The 20,116-nt window shown below is 39.7% G+C and overlaps 1 protein-coding gene across 5 annotated transcripts in view; it reads left to right on the forward strand.

Moving 5' to 3' along the window:
• TXNDC16 (thioredoxin domain containing 16) overlaps positions 1–20,116 on the forward strand; it is a 116,340-nt gene that overhangs the window by 77,080 nt on the left and 19,144 nt on the right. For all 5 annotated transcript variants that reach the window (XM_060098110.1, XM_060098108.1, XM_060098111.1 and 2 more), the window contains 2 exons: positions 1,263–1,431; positions 1,776–1,912. In XM_060098110.1, the coding sequence (XP_059954093.1) occupies positions 1,263–1,431; positions 1,776–1,912 (306 nt within the window). The remainder of the gene's footprint in view (positions 1–1,262; positions 1,432–1,775; positions 1,913–20,116) is intronic.

Raw genomic sequence — 20,116 nt, forward strand, 5'->3', positions numbered from 1 at the left:
GATCTTTTTTCTCCCACCTCCTAGAGTAATAGAAATAAAAACAAAAATAAACAAATAGGACTTAATTAAACTTAAAAGCTTTTGCACAGCCAAGGAAACCATAAACAAGACAAAAAAAGACCACTCTCAGAATGGGAGAAAATATTTGCAAATGAAACAACAGGCAGGATTCATCTCCAAAATATACAAACAGCTCGTGGAGCTCAATATCAAAAAAACCAATCCAGTTAAAAAATGGGTGGAAGACCTAAATTGACATTTCACCAAGGAAGGCATACAGATGGCCAAGAGGCACATGAAAAGATGCTCAACATCACTAATTAGTAGTGAAATGCAAATCAGAACTACAAAGAGGTATCACCTCATGCCAGTCAGAATGGTTATTATCAAAAAATCTAGAAACAATAAATGCTGGAAAGGGCATGGTGAAAAGGGAACCCTTCTGCACTGTTGGTGGGAATGTAAATTAATACAACCACTATGGAAAACAGTATGGAGGTTCCTTAAAAAACTAAACATAGAACTACCATACGACCCAGCAATCCCACTACTGGGCATATACCCTGAGAAAACCATAATTCAAAAAGAGTCATGTACCACAGTGTTCATTGCAGCTCTATTTACAATAGCCAGGCCATGGAAGCAACCTAAGTGTCCATCAACAGATGAATGGATAAAGAAGATGTGACACATATATACAATGGAATATTACTCAGCCATAAAAAGGAACAAAATTGAGTTATTTGTAGTGAGGTGGATGGACCTAGAGTCTGTCATACAGAGTGAAGTAAGAAAAAAATACTATATGCTACCACATATATATGGAATCCCCCTCCCCACCCAAAAAAATGGTACTGATGAACATAGTTGCAGGGCAGGAATAAAGAGGTGGACATAGAAAATGGACTTGTGGACATGGAGTGGGAGGGTGAAGCTGGGGCAAAGTGAGAGTAACATCAACATAAATACACTACCGGATATAAAATAGTTGGCTGGTGGGAAGCAGCAACATAGCACAGATCAGCTCGGTGGTTTGCGATGACCTAGAAGGGTGGGAGGGAGGCTCAAGAGGGAGGAGATATGGGGACGTGTATGCATATGGCTGATTGGCTTTGTTGTGCAACAGAAACTGACACTGTAGTGTGAAGCCATACTCCAATAAGCACTAAATAAAAGAATGGGATATAAAAAATATTGACAATTCTCAACAAATGAGTTTTCTACATTAACATTTGTAAAATGTGCGTTTTCCTTTTATTTAGGCACCTCTACTATGCTGCTTACTAGAGTAAACTGTGCAGATTGGTCTCATGTATGTGCCAAGCAAAATGTTACTGAATTTCCTGTTGTAAAGATGTACAAGGAAGGCGAGAACCCGGTATCTTATGCTGGTATGCTAGGAACTGAAGATCTCCTAAAATTTATCCAGCTGTAAGTATTCAGCTTCACCCTAAGGTTTTTAAAATGTTAGGTCTATAAAAGTTCTAATTCCCATACTTTGCTGACACACTTTGGATAGGTTGAGGAGGTATGAATTGAGATCACAGGGAAAACACTAATGAGCAGAGCCTATCTACTACATTCCATCACCTTTAGGGAGATAGAAATTTTGTTTAATGAGGCTGATTTTTTGTTTAGAATAGTATTTAATTGTCTTTATTTTGTCAGATGCTTATCCTGTGGAATATGCTACGTTCAGTATATTTTATTATTTTTTTACAAGAAGAAAAGTATCTTTAATAATTAATTTTGAATATAGTTAAATATTCATCCAGCAACAGGATTTCATGCCCAGTGAACATTACATCTGTCCAAGAAGCAGAAGAATATTTAAGTGGGAAATTACATAAAGACCTGATCTCCTATTCTAGCGTGTCAGTACTGGGGCTGTTTAGTCCAACTATGACAACAGGTAAGTGCAATTGAACATTTGAATTATATAATATATAACTAAAGACTCGTTTACTAGGTTTTTTTTTGAAAGAATATCTTTTTAAATTATAGAGAATTCAATTAGAGAATTTTGAAAATACAGGAAATTTTGAAGAAAAAAATAAAAATCTGTAATTATTTAGAGTTGTTGAACTTTAATGTAATTCCTTCCCTGTTTTTCTGTGTACCGATATATTGCATATTTATATACATTTTAATGTAATTGGGCTAGTACTATGTATTTAGGTTAGTATCTGCTGTTTTTATTTAACATTAAGTGGGTGACTTTTTTCATGTGGTTAATATTCTTCAAAAACATCATGGCTTCAAAACATATAATATTTGATTGGATGAATATACCATAATTTATTTAACTATTTGCCAACAAATAATATTTTTGTTTCCCTTTTTTCTTTTTGCTATATGGAAAGAATATTTTTATTTATGAATCTTTTTGTAGATTTTAGGATTCCCTATGTACAGTATCATCTCATCTGCAAACAGTGACAGCTTTACTTCCTCTTTTCCGATTTGGATTCCTTTTATTTCTTTTTCTTCTCTAATTGCTGTGGCTAAAACTTCCAAAACTATGTTGAATAAGAGTGGTGAGAGTGGATAACCTTGTCTTGTTCCTGACCTTAGAGGAAATGGGTTCAGTTTTTCACCATTGAGAATGATGTTGGCTGTGGGTTTGTCATATATGTCATATATGTCATATATGGCCTTTATTATGGTGAGGTAAGTTCCCTCTATGCCTACTTTCTGGAGGGTTTTTATCATAAATGGGTGTTGAATTTTCTCGAAAGCTTTTTCTGCATCTATTGAGATGATCATATGGTTTTTATTCTTCAGTTTGTTAATATGGTGTATCACATTGATTGATTTGCGTATATTGAAGAATCCTTGCATTCCTGGGATTAACGCACTTGATCATGGTGTATGATCCTTTTAATGTGCTGTTGGATTCTGTTTGCTAGTACTTTGTTGAGGATTTTTTCATCTATGTTCATCAGTGGTATTGGCCTGTAGTTTTCTTTCTTTTTGACATCTTTGTCTGGTTTGATGGTGATGGTGGCCTCGTAGAATGAGTTTGGAAGTGTTCCTCACTCTGCTATATTTTGGAAGAGTTTGAGAAGGATAGGTGTTAGCTCTTCTCTAAATGTTTGATAGAATTCGCCTGTGAAGCCATCTGGTCCTGAACTTTTGTTTTTTGGAAGATTTTTAATCACAGTCTAAATTTCAGTGCTTGTGATTGGTCTGTTTATATTTTCTATTTCTTACTGGTTCGCTCTCAGAAGGTTGTGCTTTTCTAAGAATTTGTCCATTTCTTCCAGATTGTCCCTTTTATTGACATACAGTTGCTTGTAGTAATCTCTCATGATCCTTTGTATTTCTGCAGTGTCAGTTGTTACTTCTCCATTTTCACTTCTAATTCTATTAATTTGAGTCTTCTCCCTTTTTTTCTTCATGAGTCTGGCTAATGGTTTATCAATCTTGTTTATCTTCTCAAAGAACTAGCTTTTACTTTTATTGATCTTTGCTATTGTTTCCTTCATTTCTTTTTCATTTATTTCTGATCTCATCTTTATTATTTCTTTCCTTCTGCTAACTTTGAGGTTGTTTTGTTCTTCTTTCTCTAATTGCTTTAGGTATAAGGTTAGGTTGTTTACTTGAGTTGTTTCTTGAGGTACAACTGTATTGCTCTATACTTCCCTCTTATAGAACTGATTTTGCTGCATCCCATACGTTTTGGGTTGTCGGTTTTTTTTTTCTTTTCTTTTTGCGGTATGCGGGCCTCTCACTGTTGTGGCCTCTCCCGTTGCGGAGCACAGGCTCCGGATGCGCAGGCCCAGCGGCCATGGCTCATGGGCCCAGCCGCTCCGCGGCATATGGGATCCTCCCAGACCGGGGCACGAACCCGTATCCCCTGCATCGGCAGGCGGACTCTTAAGCACTGCACCACCAGGGAGGCCCGGGGTTGTCGTTTTTTCACTGGCATTTTTTTCTAGGTATTTTTTGATTTCCTCTTTGATTTCTTCAGTAATCTCTTGGTTATTTAGTGTATTGTTTAGCCTCCATGTGTTTGTAATGTTTACAGATTTTTTCCTGTAATTGATATCTAGTCTCATAGCGTTATGGTTGGAAAAGATACCTGATACGATTTCAGTTTTCTTAAATTTACTGAGGCTTGATTTGCGACCCAAGATATGATCTATCCTGGAGAATGTTCCATGAGCACTTGAGAAGAAAGTGTATTCTGTTGTTTTTGGATGGAATGTCCTATAAATATCAATTAAGTCCATCTTGTTTAATGTATCACTTAAAGCTTGTGTTTCCTTATTTATTTTCATTTTGGATGATCTGTCCATTGGTGAAAGTGGGCTGTTAAGGTCCCGTACTATGATTGTGTTACTGTCAATTTCCCCTTTTATGGCTGTTAGCATTTGCCTTATGTATTGAGGTGCTCCTATGTTGGGTGCATAAATATTTACAATTGTTATATCTTCTTCTTGGATTGATCCCTTTATCATTATGTAGTGTCCTTCTTTGTCTCTTCTAGTAGTCTTTATTTTAAAGTCTATTTTGTCTGATATGAGAATTGCTACTCCAGCTTTCCTTTGGTATCCATTTGCATGGAATATCTTTTTCCATCCCCTCACTTTCAGTCTGTATGTATCCCTAGGTCTGAAGTGGGTCTCTTGTAGACAGCATATATATGGGTTTTGTTTTTGTATCCATTCAGCCATGTATGTCTTTTGGTTGGAGCATTTAATCCATTTACACTTAAGGTAATTATCTATATATATGTTCCTATTACCGTTTTCTTTATTGTTTTGCATTTGTTATTGTAGGTGTTTTCCTTCTCTTGTGTTTCCTGCCTAAAGAAGTTCCTTTATCATTTTTTGTAAAGCTGGTTTGGTGGTGCTGAATTCTCTTAGCTTTTGCTTGTCTGTAAAGTTTTTAATTTCTCCATCGAATCTGAATGAGATCCTTTCTGGGTAGAGTAATCGTGGTTGTAAGTTTTTCCCTTTCATCACTTTAAATATGTCCTGCCACTCAGTTCTGGCTTGCAGAGTTTCTGCTGAAAGATCAGCTGTTAACCTTATGGGGATTCTCTGTATGTTATTTGCTGTTTTTCCCCTGCTGCTTTTAATATGTTTTCTTTGTATTTAAGTTTTGATAGTTTGATTAATATGTGTCTTGGCATGTTTCTCCTTGGATTTATCCTGTATGGGACTCTCTGTGCTTCCTGGACTTGATTAACTATTTCCTTTCCCATATTAGGGAAGTTTTCAACTATCATCTCTTCAAATATTTTCTCAGCCCCTCTCTTTTTCTCTTCTTCTTCTGGGGCCCCTATAATTCGAATGTTGGTGCATTTAATGTTATCCCAGAGGTCTCTGAGACTGTCATCAGTTCTTTTCATTCTTTATTCTGCTCTGCAGTAGTTATTTCCACTATTTTATCTTCCAGGTCACTTACCCGTTCTTCTCTCTCAGTTATTCTGCTATTAATTCCATCTAGAGAATTTTTAATTTCATTTATTGTGTTGTTCGTCATTGTTTGTTTGCTCTTTAGTTCTTCTAGGTCCTTGTTAAATGTTTCTTGTATTTTTTCCATTCTATTTCCAAGATTTTGGATCACCTTTACTATCATTATTCTGAATTCTTTTTCAGGTAGACTGCCTATTTCCTCTTCATTTGTTTGCCCTGGTCGGTTTTTACCTTCCTTCTTCATCTTCTGTGTATTTTTCTGTCTTCTCAGTTTGCTTAACTTACTGTGTTTGGGGTCTCCTTTTCTCAGGCTGCAGATTTGTCGATCCCGTTGTTTTTGGTGTCTACCCCTAGTGACTAAGGTTGGTTTAGTGGGTTGTGTAGGCTTCCTGGTGAAGCGGACTAGTGCATGTGCTTTGGTGGATGAGGCTGGACCTTGTCTTTCTGGTGGGCACAACTATGTCCAGTGGTGTGTTTTGGGGTGTCTGTGACCTTATTATGATTTTAGGTAGCCTCTCTGCTAATGGGTGGGATTGTGTTCCTGTCTTGCTAGTTGTTTGGCATAGGGTGTCCAGCACTATAGCTTGCTCGTCGTTGAATGGTGCTGGGTGTTAGCACTGAGATCAAGATCACTGGGAGAGCTTTTGCCATTTAATATTATATTGAGCCAGGGGGTCTCTGATGGAACAATGGTCTCTTGCCTCTTAGGCAGTTCTAGACATTTCCTGAGACTCCCTTTGGGCTAGCTGTGGTGCACTAGCCCCCTTCAGGCTGTGTTCACGAAGTCAACCCCAGTCCTCCCCCTGGGATCGGAACTTCGAAGCCTGAGCCTCAGCTCCTAGCCCCCACCCGTCTCGGCGGATGAGCAGACAAGCCTTTCAGGCTGGTGAGTGCTGATAGGCACAATCCTCTGTGTGGAGATCTCTCCACTTTGCCCTCTGCACCCGTATTGCTGTGCTCTCCTCCATGGCTCTGAAGCTTCCCCCCAGCCCACCACCCATCTCTGCCTGTGAAGGGGCTTCCTAGTGTTTGGAAACTTTTCCTCCTTCACAGCTCCCTCCCAGAGGTGCAGGTCCTGTCCCTATTCTTTTGTCTCTGTGTTTTCTGTTTTCTTTTGCCCTACCCAGGTACGTGGGGAGTTTCTTGCCTTTTGGGAAGTCTGAGGTCTTCTACCAGCATGCAGTAGGTGTTCTGTAGCAGTTGTTCCACATGTAGATGTATTTGTGGGGAGGAAGGTGATCTCCATGTCTTACTCTCTGCCATCTTGAAGGTCGCTCCCAAAACAGTCTTGAGAAAGAAAAAAGGAGCTGGAGGAATCAGGCTCCCTGACTTCAAACTATACTACAAAGCTACAGTAATCAAGACAGCACAAGAACAGAAATATAGATCAATGGAACAGGATAGAAAGCCCTGAGATAAACCGATGCACATATGGTCATCTTATCTTTGATAAAGGAGGCAAGAGTGTATAATGGAGAACAGGCAGCCTCTTCAAGAAGTAGTGCTGGGAAAGCTGGACAGCTACCTGTAAAAAATGAAATTAGAACACTCCCTAACACCATACACAAAAATAAACTCAAAATGGATTAAACACCTAAATGTAAGGCCAGACGCTATAAAACTCTTAGAGGAAAACATAGGCAGAACACTCTATGACATAAATCACAGCAAGATCCTTTTTGCCCCACCTCCTAGAGAAATGGATATAAAAACAAACATAAACAAATGGCACCTAATGAAACTTAAAATCTTCTTCACAGCAAAGGAAACCATAAAAAAGATGAAAAGACAACCCTTATAATGGGAGAAAATATTTGCAAATGAAGCAACTGACAAAGGATTAATCTCCAAAATATACACGCAACTAATGCAGCTCAATCTCAAAGAAACAAACAACCCAATCAAAAAATGGGCAGAGGACCTAAATAGACATTTCTCCAAAGAAGATATACAGATTGCCAATGAACAGATGAAAGGATGCTCAACATCACTAATCATTAGAGAAATGCAAATCAAAACTACAATGAGGTATCACCTCACACCAGTCAGAATGGACATCATCAAAAAAATCTACAAACAATAAATGCCGCATAGGGTGTGGAGAAAAGGGAACCCTCTTGCAGTGTTGGTGGGAATGTAAATTGATACAGCCACTATGGAGAACAGTATGGAGCTTTCTTTAAAAACTAAAAATAGAACTACCATATGACCCAGCAATCCCACTACTTGGCATATACCAAGAAAACCATAATCCAAAAAGAGTCATGTACCACAGTGTTCATTGCAGCACTATTTACGATAGCCAGGACATGGAAGCAACCTAAGTGTCTATTGACAGATGAATGGATAAAGAAGATGTGGCACATATATACAGTGGAATATTACTCAGCCATAAACAGAAAGGAAATTGAGTTATTTGTAGTGAGGTGGATGGTCCTAGAGTCTGTCATACAGAGTGAAGTAAGTCAGAAAGAGAAACAAATACTGTATGCTAACACATATATATGGAATCTAAGAAAAAAATGGTTCTGATGAACCTAGGGGCAGGACAGGAATAAAGACAGCTGTAGAGAAAGGTCTTGAGGACACGGGGAGGGGGAAGTGTAAACTGGGACAAAGTTAAGAGAGTAGCATTGACTACATACACTACCAAATGTAAAATAGATAGCTAGTGGGAAGCAGCTGCATTGCACAGGGAGATCAGCTCAGTGATTTGTGACCACCTAGAGGGATGGTATAAGGAGGGTGGGAGGGAGATGCAAGAGTGAAGCAATATGGGACATACATATACATATAGCTGATTCACTTTGTTATACAGCAGAAACCAACACAACATTGTAAAGCAATTATATTGCAATAAAGATGTTAAAAATTATTTTATTGACGTATAGTTGATTTACAATGTTGTGTTAATTTCAGCTGTACAGCAAAGTGACTCAGTAATACATATATATTCTTTTTCATATTCTTTTCCATTATGGTTTATTACACGATATTGAATATAGTTCCCTGTGCTATACAGTAGGACCTTGTTTTTTATCCATCCTATATATAATAGTTTGTTCCTGTTAATCCCAAACTCCCAATCCTTCCTTCCCACACACTCCTCCCCCACTTGGCAACCACAAGTCTGTTCTCCATGTCTGTGAGTCTGTTTCTGTTTCATAGATATGTTCATTTGTGTTGTATTTTAGATTCCACATATAAGTGATATCATATGGTATTTGTCTTTCGCCTTCTGACTGACTTTGCTTAGTATGATAATCTCTAGGTCCATCCATCTTGCTACAAATGCATTTTTTCATGCTTTTTAATGGCTGAGTAGTGTTCCATTGTGTGTGTGTGTGTGTGTGTGTGTATCTATCTATCTATCTATCTATCTCACTCCTTCTTCCTCCATTCATCCTTCAGTGGACATTTAGGTTGTTTCCATGTCTTGGCTATTGTGAATAGTGCTGCTGTGAACATAGGGGTGCTTGTATCTTTTCGAATTATAGTTATGTCTGGGTATATGCCCGGGAGTAGGATTGCTGGATCATATTGCAACTCTATTTTTAGTTTCTTGAGCAACCTCCATACTGTTTTCCATAATGGCTGCACCAATTTACATTCCCACCAACAGTCTAAGAGGGTTCCCTTTTCTCAACACCCTCTCCAACGTTTATTATTTTTAGACTTTTTAATGATGGCCATTCTGACTGGTGTGAGGTGGTACCTCATTGTAGTTTTGATTTGCATTTCTCTAATAATTAGTGATGATGAGTATCTTTTCATGTCTCTGTTGGTCATCTGTATGTCTTCTTTGGAGAAGTGTCTATTTAGGTCTTCTGCCCATTTTTTGATTGGGTTTTTTGCTTTTTTTGTTATTGAGCTGTGTGAGCTGTTTGTATATTTTTGAAATTAAGCCCTTGTCGGTCACATCATTTGCAAATATTTTCTCCCAGTCTGTAGGTTGTCTTTTTGTTTTGTTTATGGTTTCCTTTGCTGTATAGAAGCTTGTAAGTTTGATTAGGTCCCATTTGTTTATTTTTGCTTTCATTTCCATTGCCTTGGGAGACTGAACTAAGAAAACGAATTCATCTTATATTTAATTTCAAATTAATATTTTTGCTTTCAGCTTTGATACAGTGCTTACAGCAATTAGTTTTACTTTTTTTTTTTACATAGTATCATTGTCTATAGTGTTCTTTTAATATTTCAACTTCTCTATTCTTAAACTCCTATTCTTTATTTATTTATTTTTTCTGTCCTTCATAGGACTGTGTCTTTCAGTAAGTTTTAAAGAAAGAGTACACAGGGCATTTTTTCTGACCAGTGGTATTACTTAGAATGTTATTATCTTGGCTTTGGAGATGGATGACTTCTCCAAAACCTGGGTAGCAAAACCCTTAGTGTTTTCCTCATCACGTCGACTGAAAAAAAGTGCATGAGAGTTGTGAGTTAAGCTTTATTTGAGGCAAAATGAGGACTATTGCCTGGGAGACAGCATCTCAGATAGCTCTGAGGAACTGCTCCAAAGAGGTAGTCAGTACATACGTAACTGTGGTGAAGGGGATACATGCAGTCAAGCACATATTTTGGCAGATTGCTGCTAGTCACAAGAAGGTTGTTGCTAGTCACAAGGAGCAGATGTCTCTGTTAATGATTTTAGTGCTGCTTTTCTAGATATGAGAAGATGCAAGAAACTGGGCCCATAAAATCTGAAAATAGCTGGCTATCTGAAGGCCTGTTCTGCCAGTTTTTCCCAGAGCACAGAGTGCTTCATTACTGATCTCACCCTGAACTCCTTTCAGGGTGTGTTGAAGGTTGGTGATAGCAGTGGCTAGTGACCTCATCCTTGCAGAGGCAGATGGCAAGTAACAATTTTTAGTTGGCAATCTCATGCTAACTCTTTCCATTTATGTAGCAAGCTTCCCTCCTTCTTATTTTTCTTTTATTTAAGATGAATTTCAAATTCTGAATGAAATATCTTAAGGATATTTGTATGGGAAGAACATCCCCAAAGTCTAGCATTATAATTGTATTTAGTAGATACTATTAAGTACTTATTAAATTTTGCTTTCTACAAATTGCTGTATAGTAATTTTCCCCTTCTACTTTGTCTTCAAAATTTAAAAAAATAAAAGCCAAAAGAACTCACTAGAAAGAAATAAAAGGAATGTTAATGTGTGCAATGTGGCTTACCATCTTAGAAAGCAAAATCCAGAGGGCATAACTTTTAAATTTGTATTCTCTCTATGAAAAATCATGAAGTAAATGACTCTGTGTTTTACTCCGGCTTTCCCTTTCTCTTGTTTTTGCACCCACAGTTGACTTTGTTTTCTACCTACCTCAAGTGCCTGGTGTCCTGAAGTTCTTGTTTATTATTTACACTGGGCCTCCTTCCAAAAAGAATTAGTCTTCATATAATAGAAAGCACAAATACAATAAAATCATTAAAACAAGGATAAGAGTTAAGCAATAAAAGTAGGGGATAATTATGTAGAATACCTAGAAACACTGCAGTTGATCATAAAACTTAACCCTGAGCAATCTGGTAGCAAATAGAAACAAAGATGAAATTTTTGCCAATTTATTATCATTATACAATAAATGGCAAACTAGAAGTTACGGTGCTGAGTCACCCATAGAGAAACTATTTCTCTGATTGTACATGCTTAGAGGAATTTTTCACATATGTATATATACATGTATATTTTATTTAGAGATCAATATAAGGAACAGTGTACTTGATCATATTTCTGTACAAATAAAATGATAAAATTTACATGTAGTTATCTCTCAACAGAAGTCAAAAGCATAATGTTAAAGTATATAAAGGTGGTCTGGTGTGCCAGAATGATGTAATCTGGATATGATGCTTTTTAATTATTTTACTGGATTGATTGTTTCTAAGCCTCTTTTTAAAAATTTTTTAATTTTTTTATTAGTTTCTGCTTTGTAACAAAGTGAATCAGTCATACATATACTTCTGTTCCCACATCCCTTCCCTCATGCATCTCCCTCCCTCCCACCCTCCCCATCCCACTCCTCCAGGCGGTCACAAAGCACCGAGCTGATCTCCCTGTGCTCTGCGGCTGCTTCCCACTATCTATCTACCTTACGTTTGGTAGTGTATATATGTCCGTGCTGCTCTTTCGTTTTGTCACAGCTTACCCTTCCCCCTCCCCATATCCTCAAGTCCATTCTCAAGTAGGTCTGTGTCTTTATTCCCGTTTTACCCCTAGGTTCTTCATGACATTTTTTTTAAATTCCATATATATGTGTTAGCATACGGTATTTGTCTTTCTCTTTCTGACTTACTTCACTCTGTATGACAGACTCTAGGTCTATCCACCTCATTACAAATAGCTCAGTTTCGTTTCTTTTGATGGCTGAGTAATATTCCATTGTATATATGTGCCACATCTTCTTTATCCATTCATCCGATGATGGACACTTAGGTTGTTTCCAGCTCCGGGCTATTGTGAATAGAGCTGCAATGAACATTTTGGTACATGTCTCTTTTTGAATTATGGTTTTCTCAGGGTATATGCCTAGTAGTGGGATTGCTGGATCATATGGTAGTTCTATTTTTAGTTTTTTAAGGAACCTCCATACTGTTCTCCATAGTGGCTGTACCAATTCACATTCCCACCAGCAGTGCAAGAGTGTTCCCTTTTCTCCACACCCTCTCCAGCATTTATTGTTTCTAGATTTCTTGATGATGGCCATTCTGACTGGTGTGAGATGATATCTCATTGTAGTTTTGATTTGCATTTCTCTAATGATTAATGATGTTGAGCATTCTTTCATGTGTTTGTTGGCAGTCTGTATATCTTCTTTGGAGAAATGCCTATTTAAGTCTTCTGCCCATTTTTGGATTGGGTTGTTTGTTTTTTTGCTATTGAGCTGCATGAGCTGTTTATAAATTTTGGAGATTAATCCTTTGTCAGTTGCTGCATTTGCAAATATTTTCTCCCATTCTGAGGGTTGTCTTTTGGTCTTCTTTATGGTTTCCTTTGCTGTGCAAAAGCTTTGAAGTTTCATTAGGTCCCATTTGTTTATCTTTGTTTTTATTTCCATTTCTCTAGAGGTGGGTCCATAAGGATCTTGCTGTGATTTATGTCATAGAGTGTTCTGCCTATGTTTTCCTCTAAGAGTTTGATAGTTTCTGGCCTTCCATTTAGGTCTTTAATCCATTTTGAGCTTATTTTTGTGTATGGTGTTAGGGAATGATCTAATCTCATACTTTTACATGTCCCTGTCCAGTTTTCCCAGCACCACTTAATGAAGAGGCTGTCCTTTCTCCACTGTACATTCCTGCCTCCTTTATCAAAGATAAGTTGACCATATGTGCGTGGGTTTATCTCTGGGCTTTCTATCCTGTTCCATTGATCTATCTTTCTGTTTTTGTGCCAGTACCACACTGTCTTCATTACTGTAGCTTTGTAGTATAGTCTGAAGTCAGGGAGCCTGATTCCTCCAGCTCCGTTTTTCGTTCTCAAGATTGCTTTGGCTATTCAGGGTCTTTTGTTTTTCCAAACAAATTTTGAAATTTTTTGTTCTAGTTCTGTGAAAAATGCCAGTGGTAGTTTGATAGGGATTGCATTGAATCTGTAGATTGCTTTGGGTAGTAGAGTCATTTTCACAATATTGATTCTTCCAATCCAGGAGCATGGTATATCTCTCCATCTATTTGTATCATCTTTAATTTCTTTCATCAGTGTCTTATAATTTTCTGCATACAGGTCTTTTGTCTCCTTAGGTAGGTTTATTCCTAGATATCTTATTCTTTTTGTTGCAATGGTAAATGGGAGTGTTTTCTTGATTTCATTTTCAGATTTTTCATCATTAGTGTACAGGAATGCCAGAGATTTCTGTGCATTAATTTTGTATCCTGCTACTTTACCAAATTCATTGATTAGCTCTAGTAGTTTTCTGGTAGCATCTTTAGGATTCTCTATGTATAGTATCATGTCATCTGCAAACAGTGACAGCTTTACTTCTTCTTTTCCAATTTGGATTCCTTTTATTTCCTTTTCTTCTCTGATTGCTGTGGCTAAAACTTCCAAAACTAAGTTGAATAAGAGTGGTGAGAGTGGGCAGCCTTGTCTTGTTCCTGATCTTAGTGGAAATGGTTTCAGTTTTTCACCATTGAGGACAATGTTGGCTGTGGGTTTGTCATATATGGCCTTTATTATGTTGAGGAAAGTTCCCTCTATGCCTACTTTCTGCAGGGTTTTTATCATAAATGGGTGTTGAATTTTGTCGAAAGCTTTCTCTGCATCTATTGAGATGATCACATGGTTTTTCTCCTTCAACTTGTTAATATGGTGTATCACATTGATTGATTTGCGTATACTGAAGAATCCTTGCATTCCTGGAATAAACCCCACTTGATCATGGTGTATGATCCTTTTAATGTGCTGTTGGATTCTGTTTGCTAGTATTTTGTTGAGGATTTTTGCATCTATGTTCATCAGTGATATTGGCCTGTAGTTTTCTTTCTTTGTGACATCCTTGCCTGGTTTTGGTATCAAGGTGATGGTGGCCTTATAGAATGAGTTTGGGAGTGTTCCTTCCTCTGAAATTGTTTGGAAGAGTTTGAGAAGGATGGGTGTTAGCTCTTCCCTAAATGTTTGATAGAATTCGCCTGTGAAGCCATCTGGTCTGGGGCTTTTGTTTGTTGGAAGATTTTTAATCACAGTTTCAATTTCAGTGCTTGTGATTGGTCTATTCATATTTTCTATTTCTTCCTGATTCAGTCTTGGCAGGTTGTGCATTTCTAAGAATTTGTCCATTTCTTCCAGGTTGTCCATTTTATTGGCATAGAGTTGCTTGTAGTAGTCTCTCATGATCTTTTGTATTTCTGCAGTGTCCGTTGTTACTTCTCCTTTTTCATTTCTAATTCTATTGATTTGAGTCTTCTCCCTTTTTTTCTTGATGAGTCTGGCTAATGGTTTGTCTATTTTGTTTATCTTCTCAAAGAACCAGCTTTTAGTCTTATTGATCTTTGCTATCATTTGCTTCATTTCTTTTTCATTTATTTCTGATCTGATCTTAATGATTTCTTTCCTTCTGCTAACTTTGGGGTGTTTTTGTTCTTCTTTCTCTAATTGCTTTAGGTGCAAGGTTAGGTTGTTTGCTCGAGATGTTTCCTGTTTCTTAAGGTGGGATTGTATTGCTTGAAACTTCCCCCTTAGAACTGCTTTGCTGCATCCCATAGGTTTTGGGTCGTCGTGTCTCCATTGTCATTTGTTTCTAGGTATTTTTTAATTTCCTCTTTGATTTCTTCAGTGATCACTTCGTTATTGAGTAGCATATTGTTTAGCCTCCATGTGTTTCTATTTTTTACAGATCTTTTCCTGTAATTGATGTCTAGTCTCATAGCATTGTGGTCAGAAAAGATACTTGATACAATTTCAATTTTCTTAAATTTACCAAGGCTTGATTTGTGACCCAAGATATGATCTATCCTGGAGAATGTTCCATGAGCACTTGAGAAAAATGTGTATTCTGTTGTTTTTGGATGGAATGTCCTATAAATATCAATTAAGTCCATCTTGTTTAATGTATCATTTAAAGCTTGTGTTTCCTTATTTATTTTCATTTTGGATGATCTGTCCATTGGTGAAAGTGGGCTGTTAAAGTCCCCTACTATGATTGTGTTAGTGTCGATTTCCCCTTTTATGGCTCTTAGTATTTGCCTTATGTATTGAGGTGCTCCTATGTTGGGTGCATAAATATTTACAATTGTTATATCTTCTTCTTGGATTGATCCTTTTATCATTATGTAGTGTCCTTCTTTGTCTCTTCTAGTAGTCTTTATTTTAAAGTCTATTTTGTCTGATATGAGAATTGCTACTCCAGCTTTCTTTTGGTTTCCATTTGCATGGAATATCTTTTTCCATCCCCTTACTTTCAGTCTGTATGTGTCTCTAGGTCTGAAGTGGGTCTCTTGTAGACAGCATATATATGGGTCTTGTTTTTGTATCCATTCAGCCAATCTGTGTCTTTTGGTGGGAGCATTTAGTCCATTTACATTTAAGGTAATTATTGATATGTATGTTCCTATTCCCATTTTCTTAATTGTTTTGGGTTCGTTATTGTAGGTCTTTTCCTTCTCTTGTGTTTCTTGCCTAGAGAAGTTCCTTTAGCATTTGTTGTAAAGCTGGTTTGGTGGTGCTGAACTCTCTCAGCTTTTGCTTGTCTGTAAAGGTTTTAATTTCTCCATCAAGTCTGAATGAGATCCTTGCTGGGTAGAGTAATCTTGGTTGCAGGTTTTTCTCCTTCATCACTTTAATTATGTCCTGCCAGTCCCTTCTGGCTTGTAGAGTTTCTGCTTAGAGATCAGCTGTTATCTTGATGGGGATTCCCTTGTGTGTTATTTGTTGTTTTTGCCTTGCTGCTTTTAATATGATTTCTTTGTGTTTAATTTTTGACAGTTTGATTAATATGTGTCTTGGCGTATTTCTCCTTGGATTTATTCTGTATGGGACTCTCTGTGCCTCCTGGACTTGATTAACTATTTCCTTTCCCATATTAGGGAAGTTTTCAACTATAATCTCTTCAAATATTTTCTCAGTCACTTTCTTTTTCTCTTCTTCTTCTGGAACCCCTATAATTCGAATGTTGGTGCATTTAATGTTGTCCCAGAGGTCTGTGAGACTGTCCTCTGTTCTTTTCATTCTTTTTTCTTTATTTTGCTCTGCATCAGTTATTTCCACTATTTTATCTTCCACCTCACTTATCCGTTCTTCTGCCTCAGTTATTCTGCTATTGATCCCATCTAGAGTATTTTTCATTTCATTTATTGTGTTTTTAATCAATGCTTGATTCATCTTGAGTTCTTCTAGGTCCTTGTTAACTGTTTCTTGCATTTTGTCTATTCTATTTCCAAGATTTTGGATCTTGGAAATAGAATCTTGGATCAGCTTTACTATCATTATTCTGAATTCTTTTTCAGGTAGACTGCCTATTACGTCTTCATTTGTTAGGTCTGGTGGGTTTTTATCTTGCTCCTTCACCTGCTGTGTGTTTTTCTGTCTTCTCATTTTGCTTATCTTACTGTGTTTGGGGTCTCCTTTTTGCAGGCTGCAGGTTCGTAGTTCCCGTTGTTTTTGGTGTCTGTCCCCAGTGGCTAAGGTTGGTTTAGTGGGTTGTGTAGGCTTCCTGGTGGAGGGGACTAGTGCCTGTGTTCTGGTGGATGAGGCTCGATCTTGTCTTTCTGGTGGGCAGGTCCACGTCTGGTTTTGTGTTTTGGGGTGTCTGCGGATTTTTTATGATTTTAGGCAGCCTCTCTGCTAATGGGTGGCATTGTGTTCCTGTCTTGCTAGTTGTTTGGCATAGTGTGTCCAGCACTGTAGGTTGCTGGTTGTTGAGTGAAGCTGGGTGTTGGTGTTGAGATGGAGATCTCTGGAAGTTTTTTGCCGTTTGATATTATGTGGAGCTGGGAGGTCTCTTGTGGACCAGTGTCCTGAAGTTGGCTGTCCCACCTCAGAGGCACAGCACTGACTCCTGGCTGCAGTGCCAAGAACCTTTCATCCACACGGCTCCTCAATTTGGGATGATTTATTGTCTATTCATGTATTCCACAGATGCAGGGTACATCAAGTTGATTGTGGAGCTTTAATCCACTGCCTCTGAGGCTGCTGGGAGAGATTTCCCTTTCTCTTCTTTGTTCTCACAGCTCCCTGGTCTCAGCTTTGGATTTGGCCCCGCCTCTGCATGTAGGTCGCCGGAGGGTGTCTGTTCTTCACTCAGACAGGACAGGGTTAAAGGAGCAGCCGCTTCGGGGACCTTGGCTCACTCAGGCCGGGGGGGATGGAGGGGCACGGAGTGCGGGGCGAGCCTGCAGCGGCAGAGGCCGGCGTGATGTTGCACCAGCCTGAGGCGCGCCATGCGTTCTCCCAGGGAAGCCATCCCTGGATCCCGGGACCCCGGCCGTTACGGGCTGCACAGGCTCCCAGAAGGGCGGCGTGGACAGTGACCTGCGCTCGCACAGAGCCCTCTTGGCGGCGGCAGCAGCAGCCCCAGAGTCCCACGCCCGTCTCTGGGCTCCGTGCTTTCAGCCGCGGCTCGCGCCCGTCTGTGGAGCTCCTTTAAGCAGCGCTCTTAATCCCCTCTCCTTGCGCACCAGGAAACCAAGAGGGAAGAAAAAGTCTCTTGCCTCTTCAGCAGCTCCAGAGTTTTCCCGGACTCCCTCCCGGCTAGCTGTGGCGCATTAGCCCCCTTCAGGCTGAGTTCTCGCCGCCAGCCTCAGTCCTCTCCCTGCGCTCTGACCGAAGCCCGAGCCTCAGCTTCCAGCACCTCCCGCCCTGGCGGGCAAGCAGACAAGCCTCTCGGGCTGGTGAGTGCCGGTCGGCACCGATCCTCTGTGTGGGAATCTCTCCGCTTTGCCGTACCCAGGTACGTGGGGAGTTTCTTGCCTTTTGGGAGGTCTGAGGTCTCCTGCCAGTGTTCAGTAGGTGTTCTGTAGGAGTTGTTCCACGTGTAGCTGTATTTCTGGTGTATCTGTCTTGGGTTTGTTTTTGTAGGTCTTTTCCTTCTCTTGTGTTTCCTGCATAGAGAAGTTCCTTTAGCATTTGTTGTAAAGCTGGTTTGGTGGTGGTGAATTCTCTTAACTTTTGATCGTCTCTAAAGGTTTTTATTTCTCTGTCAAATGTGAATGAGATCCTTGATGGGTAGAATAATCTTGGTTGCAGGTTTTTCCCTTTCATCACATTGATTATGTCCTGCCATTCCCTTCTGGCTTTCAGAGTTTCTGCTGAAGAATCTGCTATTAACCTTATGGGGGTTCCCTTGTATGTTAGTTGTTGTTTTTCCCTTGCTGCTTTTAATATGTTTTCTTTGTATTTAGTTTTTGATAATTTGATTGATATGTGTCTTTGCGTGTTTCTCCTTGGATTTATCTTGTATGGGACTCTCTGCACTTCCTGGACTTGATTAACTATTTCCTTTCCCATATTAGGGAAGTTTTCAACTATAATCTCTTCAAATATTTTCTCAGTCCCTTTGTTTTTCTCTTCTTCTTCTGGCACGCCTATTATTCAAATGTTGATGTATTTAATATTGTCCCTGAGGTCTCTGAGACTGTCCTCAATTCTTTGCATTCTTTATTGTGCTCTGCAGTAATTATTTTCACTATTTTATCTTCCAGGTCACTTATCCGTTCTTCTGCCTCAGTTATTCTGCTGTTGATTCCTTCTAGAGAATTTTTAATTTCATTTATTGTGTTGTTCATCATTGTTTGTTTGCTCCTTAGTTCTTCTAGGTCCTTGTTAAACATTTCTTGTATTTTCTCCATCCTATTTCCAGGATTTTGGATCATCTTTACTATCATTATTCTGCATTCTTTTTCAGGTAGATTGCCTATTTCCTCTTCATTTGTTTGGGCTGGTGGGTTTTTACCTTGTTCCTTCATCTGCTCTTTGTTTCTCTGTCTTCTCATTTTGCGTAACTTACTGTGTTTGGGGTCTCCTTTTTGCAGGCTGCAGCTTCGTAGATCCTGTTGTTTTTGGTTTCTGCTCCCAGTGGCTAAGGTTTGTTCAGTGGGTTGTGTAGGCTTCCTGGTGGAGGGGACTAGTGCTTGTGTTCCGGTGGATGAGGCTGGGTCTTGTCTTTCTGGTGGGTAGGTCCACGTGTGGTGTTGTGTTTTGGGGTGTCTGTTACCTTATTATTATTTTAGGCAGCCTGTCTGCTAATAGGTGGGGTTGTGTTCCTGTCTTTCTAGTTGTTTGTCATAGGGTGTCCCGCACTGGAGCTTGCTGGTCGTTGAGTGGAGCTGGGTCTTGGCATTGAGATGGAGATCTCTTGGAGCTTTTCGCTGTTTGATATTACATGGAGCTGGGAGGCCTCTGGTGGACCAGTGTCCTCAACTCGGCTTCCCCACCTCAGAGGCACAGGCCTGACGTCCTGTAAGAGAACCAAGACCCTGTCATCCACACGAAAAAGAGAAAAAGGGAAAAATATATATATATGTCGTCGCTCCCAAAGTCCACCTCCTCAATTTGGGATGCTTCGTTGTCTGTTCAGGTATTCCACAGATGCAGGGTACATCAAGTTGAGTGTGGAGCTTTAATCCTCTGCTCCTGAGGCTGCTGGGAGAGATTTCCTTTTCTCTTCTTTGTTTGCACAGCTCCTGGGGTTTTGCTTTGGATTTGGCCCTGCCTCTGTGTGTGGGTCGCCTGAGAGCTTCTGTTCCCACTCAGAGAGGACGGGTTTAAAGTAGCAGGTGATTAGGTGGCTCTGGCTCACTCAGGCCGGGGGGAGGGAGGGGTACAGATGCTGGGTGAGCCTGCGGTGGCAGAGGCCGGCGTGACGTTGCACCAGCCTGAGGCGTGCCATGTGTTCTCCCGGGGAAGTTGTCCCTGGATCCCGGGACCCTGGCAGTGGCGGGCTGCACAGGCTCCCAGGAGCGGAGGTGTGCATAGTGACCTGTGCTTGCACACAGGCTTCTTGGTGGCTGTAGCAGCAGCCCTAGTGTCTCATGCCCGTCTCTGGGGTCCATGCTGATAGCTGCGGCTCGTGCCCATCTCTGGAGCTCGTTTAGGTGGCACTCTTAATCCCCTCACCTCACACACCATGCAACAAAGAGGCAAGAAAAAGTCTCTTACCTCTTAGGTAGTTCCAGACCTTTTCCCAGACTCCCTCCTGGCTAGCCGTGGCTCACTAGCCCCCTTCAGGCTGTGTTCACGCAGCCAACCCCA

Source organism: Mesoplodon densirostris, chromosome 4 (genome assembly GCF_025265405.1).
Source record: "Mesoplodon densirostris isolate mMesDen1 chromosome 4, mMesDen1 primary haplotype, whole genome shotgun sequence".
Lineage (NCBI taxonomy): Eukaryota > Metazoa > Chordata > Mammalia > Artiodactyla > Ziphiidae > Mesoplodon > Mesoplodon densirostris.